The sequence below is a fragment of the Myotis davidii genome, unplaced genomic scaffold (assembly GCF_000327345.1).
Source record: "Myotis davidii unplaced genomic scaffold, ASM32734v1 scaffold125, whole genome shotgun sequence".
NCBI classification, from domain to species: Eukaryota; Metazoa; Chordata; class Mammalia; order Chiroptera; family Vespertilionidae; genus Myotis; species Myotis davidii.
The window spans coordinates 1,083,775-1,090,775 of NW_006299390.1; the positions used below are offsets into that span (position 1 = coordinate 1,083,775).

At 46.4% G+C, this 7,001-nt stretch overlaps 1 protein-coding gene across 1 annotated transcript in view; it reads left to right on the forward strand.

The window, feature by feature from the left end:
* Positions 1-7,001, forward strand: part of COG5 (component of oligomeric golgi complex 5) — a 183,936-nt gene that overhangs the window by 166,963 nt on the left and 9,972 nt on the right. Inside the window, exons 20-21 of the mRNA XM_006774876.2 lie at positions 5,166-5,292; positions 5,752-5,831. Coding sequence (XP_006774939.2) covers positions 5,166-5,292; positions 5,752-5,831 — 207 coding nt within the window. The remainder of the gene's footprint in view (positions 1-5,165; positions 5,293-5,751; positions 5,832-7,001) is intronic.

The following is a 7,001-nucleotide window of genomic DNA, read 5'->3' on the forward strand; positions in this document are numbered from 1 at the left end:
CCCCCTTTCCGCGCGCGAGCCCCGCGAGATCCCCGTACCTCTGCGCTTCTCTCCTGCAGCTTCTGCGGGTCTCAGTGTGCCTTTCCTTCCTTCTAGTTGTAGAGTTTACAGTCAGCCAGGCTTCCTATGGTTCTGGATGAAGTCCGTATTGTTTCTCTGAGGTATTAATCAATTGTTGTGAGCGGCCTTAATTTCCCGGTGTTTATCTCTGCCGCCATCTTAGTTTTTCTAAAGGTTTTTTTATACTTTTCAAATTTTATGTCTTGGTTTCATAGTTGTAGTCAGAAAAGTCAATATATGTTAAAATCCTTCTTGCATTTGTCCCCATTTTAAAATAACAAGGGAACTAAAAAATAATATAAATACACTGAAACATTATGCAATGTGTGTGAGGCTGGGAGGCAAGAATAATGGGCAGCCATACAATCCACACTCAGCAGATTGGGCCTTGATCTGAGTTAGTGGCAGTGGCTGCAGGAGAGGGTAGTGGGCCCTTTGCAAGGGAGTGTGACAGTGTGGGCCAGAGAGCCTGCAGAGCAGACCCCAGGGCCTCTCTATATCTCTGTCTCTGTCTCTATCTCTATCTCTGTCTCACACACGCGCAGGCTTCAGCAGGTGCCCCTTCCCCCATCACACAGCCATCTGTCGTAGGGCACTTTCTTGACAGTAATGTTAGTGGACTGTTTAATTCAGCCAGCAAGCTTCTTGCATACATTTACATTTTACTGTCTCCATTCGGGTCCCAGGGAGCACATGATCGTGGCATGTATTATTTTCTGCTGCTCAGAAAGCTGCCCACAGGGATTTGCCTAGGTGATTTCTGTCTCTACAGCAGAGAGGCCGAGCTCCACCTGGCCAGGGGCTGGAGAACTCTGACCCTCGACCCTCTCAGTGCAGATATTTTGAGGCAAAGGGCAGAACAGGGACTGCGTGCCTTTCACCTGCTAGAGACCAGGCCTGCCTTCAGGCAGCCACCACCATCTTTCCTCTGCAGGGATCAGCTTTGCCCCTAAATTTTGTCCCCAGCCGCTCCGCTAGAAGCTGTGTTAGATTTGATGGAAGAGCAGGGAAAGCTGCAGGCCATGTGGGCTGTTGTGATGGATGTTGTGATGAGGTCCTGGGAAGAAGGAAACCATCAGTAACTCTAGAATGTTCATATCAACTGTTTTTGGTTGTGGGCATGCTGCGGGTTTCTCGTGTCTACAGTTGGTATTGCTGAGCATCTGCTGCTAAATCCCAGCCCTCCGTGCTGCGTGTTCGAGAGCTGAAAGGCAGCCCTCCCGGCAGCTGCCATTAGCACTTTTAGCATGAGGACCCCCAAATGTGTTCTGTCCTTTCTTTCCACGTTTGAATCTGAGACTGGCCAACCCATCCCCTGAAATAGCTATTTCCCAAGGTTTTTAGGTTCTTACCTCCAAGTTTAGATGTCAGCATCGTAACCAGAAGGCACCGCATCTGGGGCTTGGTTTGTTGTTTGCCAATACTCTTGACAGTGCGAGGAGCACCCAGTCAACATGCAAGAGTAGATTTTTAGTTTATTATCGTTTTAATTCTAGAAATCACTTTTAATCATTTACTTTATGCTAATCCCGTGCTCAGTGTTGTATTGATATTTTCTCATTTCACCCTCACAACACTTGCGAGTCAGGTATGACCCTCTTGAGGCAGCTGAGGCTGAGAGGAGGTACGTTGCCAGGGCAGCACGTCTGAATTGCAGAGCTGTGTTTCAGCAGCAGGGCTGCCTGGTCCCAAAGCTGTGCTTGTAACCACCGCTTCTTATTCCAGAAGTTCCCTTGTGTTTGTATTCTGGTCTTAGAGCTGCATTTGAGTGCTTCCACAACCATCCAGGAAAATGTCAGAAAATTTAAAAGAGAATCACACACACACACACACATACACCACCCTCTCGTGGGAACCTTCCCTATGAAATGCCCCATTTCACTGTCTTAGGCCACATACAGGCTTCTAGGAGATGCATCAGGAACCTCGAGCCCAGTATACCCTTTTCTATAGAAAGTTGGCCTGAAACCCTCACCTCCTCTTCAACCTGGTCTGCTGGATTGACAGTCCGGACCTAAGAAAGGAACCTCTAACCTCTCTACGTCCAGCCCTGCCTCACCGCTCGTCATCAGCCCCCCTGTTTCTCTTTTCTCTGGGATCCACGTGGCCCTGTTGGGCCTCCATCCCTCCCTTCTCTCAGAAGGCCCTCAGTTGTCCTGGGCAGGAGTTGTGTTTCCTCCTACCACCTCTCATTTCTGTGCCGGTTCCAGATCTCGGTGCACAGTCTTGGTGGTCCTGCTACCTTCCCAGGCCCTTCACAAAAGTGTTGGATTGAGGGTGGTGGCAGGGGGATGGGCCACCCCTAATGTCGAGTGTGCACATAGGAGCAGCAGGACTCTTGTCTTTCTTCACTTTGTAATTGTCCTTAACAGAAGACTTCCAGCTATGAGTCACTTCACTGTGGAGCTCCCCTACTAGAAATGCAGCTTTTTCTAATGGGACCCAATACTTGATTAGTTAAGACTACCTGCTGGCTGTAAAGTTTAACCTTGAAAGTTCTGTTATTTCTTTTTCTCTAAGAATGACATTGTGGCATTTGGGGTACCAGTGTTTTGTAACACCTTAATTAACCTCCTTTTGTTCCTTATATTATCTCAGATGGTGATTTATTTTTTAAATTGCTGGTATTTCAAATTCCACTTGGATTCAGGGAGAAGGGAGGTTTTCATGCTGTGTCTGTCAGACTCTTTAAAAAGCACCAGAAATGCCTGCATTTGATGTGTACAGTTAATCATGCCAGTGATGCATAATCTCGAATCAGATTTAGTTGTGTTTTCTGTGGCTGTTTAGCAGTCCTGTGAGTGGCAGGGCCGAAGATTTGGTCTTGGCAGAAAAATAACTGCAGTGACTCAGAGCTCCAAAGGGACAGGTGATTGACTAAAAGATCCCATTTGAAAGTGAGTTGGGTTTTACCAGACCTAGCCTCTGCAGGCATCTCAGCCAGCAATCTCATATCTGTTGGCCTGCGAGGTGGCATATTGCAGACCGTTCCTTTCTCTCTGTCTCCCTCCCTCCTTCCCTTCCTTTTGGCCATTGTATCATTTGCAATTTGCAATTTGCATCAAGAATATATGGAAGGAGAACACAGATATTCAAACCATAAAGCTAATTTAATTACTCTAGGTAAGTTTCCTATTTGACTTTAAAGTTCCTGAAGCCAATGATAAAAGAGAAACATAATCAGCTATGAAATTCTCATTTTCAGAAGGAAGGAAATATACCTATTCCTATAAGAAAGTTCAGTGTTTCTTAGTATTTAATTTGGAAGTCCTTTTACATGGGCCTTCATATAGGGAGCACCAAGAGAGATGGGGACCAAAATTCTTGATTATTTTCCTGTTGTTGAGGCAGAAAGGATTCCATAGGGCTGTCCTTCAGTAGGTCAGAGACCGTCATGCAGGACCGATCTCCCAGGTCTCCCTGTGTCATGAACTAGGAACAAGATGAATCCTACCCTGTCATGTGGCACAGGCAAGAGTGGGCTCTTCTGGGGGCAGGGACAGAGCACAGAACCAGGGACAGCAGGGAGAGAAGTGAAGGCATGAGTTCCCCTTCTCCCCACACCCTCAGAGTGGCCTCACAGGCCTGCCAGCGTGCAGTGAGCCTGTGACCCAGTGGAGGGACCCCGTCCCCACTGCTTCTTCCCCCCGTTACAGCTCAGATGTCGGAGCATCTTGTCAATGGTGCAGTAAGCAGGCTGGTAGGCCACATGCTCCACCTGCAGTTCCAGGGACCTACCTGGGAATGCCTGCTGCTAAGCACGCAGGGACCTTGGGCTGCATGAACTTTCAGCTTCCCCTGCTGGGACAAGAGGTCTCCAGTCTGTGGGAAGTGGAGCTGGGATGCAGCCTCATCCTCATTCCAACCAGGGTCAGCTTCCAGAGACCTTTAAGACAGCACCCCTTGGGTCCCCCCAGGAACTTAGGGTCATGCCAAATAAAAATAACTCAAGAGAGGCTGTGAGGATATGGTTCAAGTATGTAGGGAACTGGGGTCTACTTTGACCCAAAGAGAGAATTTGGAATACCTGAAGAGATAAAAATTTCATGGACTTCAAATGGTATCCTGTGAACAATTCTTTCAGGTTCTTTTTAAAAAATAATTTTTTATTTTTTCAATAACAGTTGACATACAGTATTATATTAATTTCAGGTGTACAACTCAGTGATTGGACATTTATATAACTTACGAAGTGATCACCTCCATAAATCTGGTACCCATAGAATATTATTGACTATATTTCCTATGCTGCACTTTACATCCATGACTGTTCTGTAGCAACCTATTTGTACTTCTCTCTCTCTCTCTCTCTTTTTAATTCTTTTTATGAAGTTTTGTTCAGTTCTTTCATTTGGGACAAGTTTCTTTATCTCCTCATTTTGGCAGCCTCCCAATATTAATTTTTATATATTAGGTAGAGCTACTATGTCTCCCAGTCTTAATAGAGTGGTCCTGTAGGGCTCAGTGGCACAGCCTCCTCAGTCAGCTGTGCTGGGCATTTCAGGTGCACACCCCACCTCTGTTTGTGCTGTGTGTACCCTCCTGTTGTAGTTGGTCCTTGATTGCTGTTGACATGTCAGTGGGAGTGATTCATTCCCAGGCCAGTGGGCTGTGAGGACTGGCCATGACTAGAGTGGAGGATGAGCGCCTGATGAGTCTGTCCCTTGAGGATGACTTGTGGAGGAGGTGCTTCAATGTGGTCTGAAGTTGACCTCCTAATATGTTGGCTCTGGGGCCTCCAGGGAATTGCAGGCCAAGGTCATCTACCACCTGTGTCCTGCCGGGACACCCCACATGAACTACAGAGTGATCTGCAGATGACTGCTACCTGTGCTAGGCTTGCAACTGCCTGGGAGAGGAGGCAAGCTGGAGGCAGGTTAGCCTGCCAGAGTGTGTGCTGCACGTGTGTGTCCAGGTGGAATGTGGGGTTAAGAAATGGTTAAGAATTGACCAGTTTAGAAAGAATGCTGTTATTCCTTCTTCTATTGTATTGTTATACTCCTGTGCTGTTCTATCCTATGTTAATATGCTATTATTACTTTTCCATCGAATCACCTCTTTCAGTGTTGAACGCATGAAGTAACATCCACTTTTTCCTCTTGCAGACCCCTGCTCTTCCAGACAAGTGAACACGTGGCCAGTAGTCCTGCTCTGGGGGACACTATTCCATTCAGCATCATTATTCAGTTTTTGTTCACGAGAGCACCCGCTGAGCTGAAATCCCCCTTCCAGGTAACACAGGAAAGCCACAGTCCTGTGCAGAGTCTTCCCTCTTCATGAATACAGTGCCCTCCTCACTGAAAGCTTTCCTGGCCTTCTCTTTGTCCTTTTCAGTCATGGATTTCTGTCTCAGCAGCAAATCACTAAGGAAGGAAATTCCCATTGCTCTGCAGTGTAAGAAGTGCCTGATGAATCCAGAATTAGCCCTTTAAATAATAATGACAAGTAATTTATGTTCATAAAGCTTTTTTGGTAGAGACCCTATTTCTTTTGCTGATCCACCTTCAATTGGCAAACCCAAAGAGCTCCTTGGGAGTTAGGAAGGTGCCCCAAGGGCTGAGCCACCTTCCCTCAGGCAGGCGTAGGGGCTGATTTCACATTGGGAAGCCTTGAGAGCACTTTTTGAACCAGTACTTGTGCCATTTACTGAAGAATGTATATGCACTTCTCTAACTGTGTTTCAACCTTCAGAGGGCAGAGTGGTCACATGCACGCTTCTCCCAGTGGCTGGATGACCACCCATCTGAAAAGGACAGACTCCTCCTCATCAGGTAAAGCCGAGTGTTCCATGGGTACCCGTCTCTTCTAGAAGCCCAGGGAGAGTAGGAGACGCAGGTGAAGAGGAAGGAACGGTGCCTGGGTGGATGTGTACATGTGGTGGCACCTCCTCAATCAGGCACCTCACTGCACGGGCACACGTGCTGGAGCACCTGATAGTCAGAACCACTGGGTGCAACAGTTTTTGCTTTCCGGTTCCTTCACTTCCAGACCTTCATATCCCTTTTGTGCTGTCCCATGCCTGATGCAGCCCTGAGAACTATGCACTTCTGGTTTTGAAAACCAACGTTAGCTATGAAGGCTCCTCATTGTCTTGGCTTCTCATTTTCTGCTTCATTTTCATGGGTTGCAGTTACAGATTTATTGGAGCACAGATACGAATAAACTTTTAAAAATATGCAAATATGATGAAATTATTAGTAGAAAATGAGGACAACCCAGCAGCTATTTAGATACCATGTGCCCTCCAGTAGTGCCCACAAATGTATCTATGTGTGTACGCATGCACAAGACACACCCCTTCCACCCAGCCACACCCAGGGCGGGAGGCTGTAATTGTCACATATAACCTAGTAAGCATCTCTCTCTTCCATCAGCATCTCCTCTGCAGTAGTTCTCGCCACAATCTCCAGAAACCTCTTAGCCACCAACCCAAGGCGTTTCTTTTTTTTTTTTAATTAAATCTTTATTGTTCAGATTATTACAGTTGTTCCTCTTTTTCCCCCTCATAGTTCCCCTCCACCTGGTTCCCACCCCACCCTCTGCCCTTACCCCACCCCCCGTCCTCATCCATAGGTGCACGGTTTTTGTCCAGTCTCTTCCTGCACCCCCACACTCCTTTCCCCCTCGAAAATAGTCCACTCCCTTTCTAGGCCCCTGATCTATTCACCAGTTTATTCTGTTCATCAGATTATTTATTCACTTGATTTTTAGATTCACTTGTTAATAGATATGTATTTATTGTCACTTTGTTATTCATAATTTTTATTTTTACCTTTTTCATCTTCTTCTTCTTTCTCTTCCTAAAGAATACCCTTCAGCATTTCACATAATACTAGTTTGGTGGTGATGAACTCCTTTAGCTTTTTATTTTGTTTGAAGCTCTTTATCTGACCTTCTATTCTGAATGATAGCCTTGCTGGATAAAGTAATCTTGGTTGCAA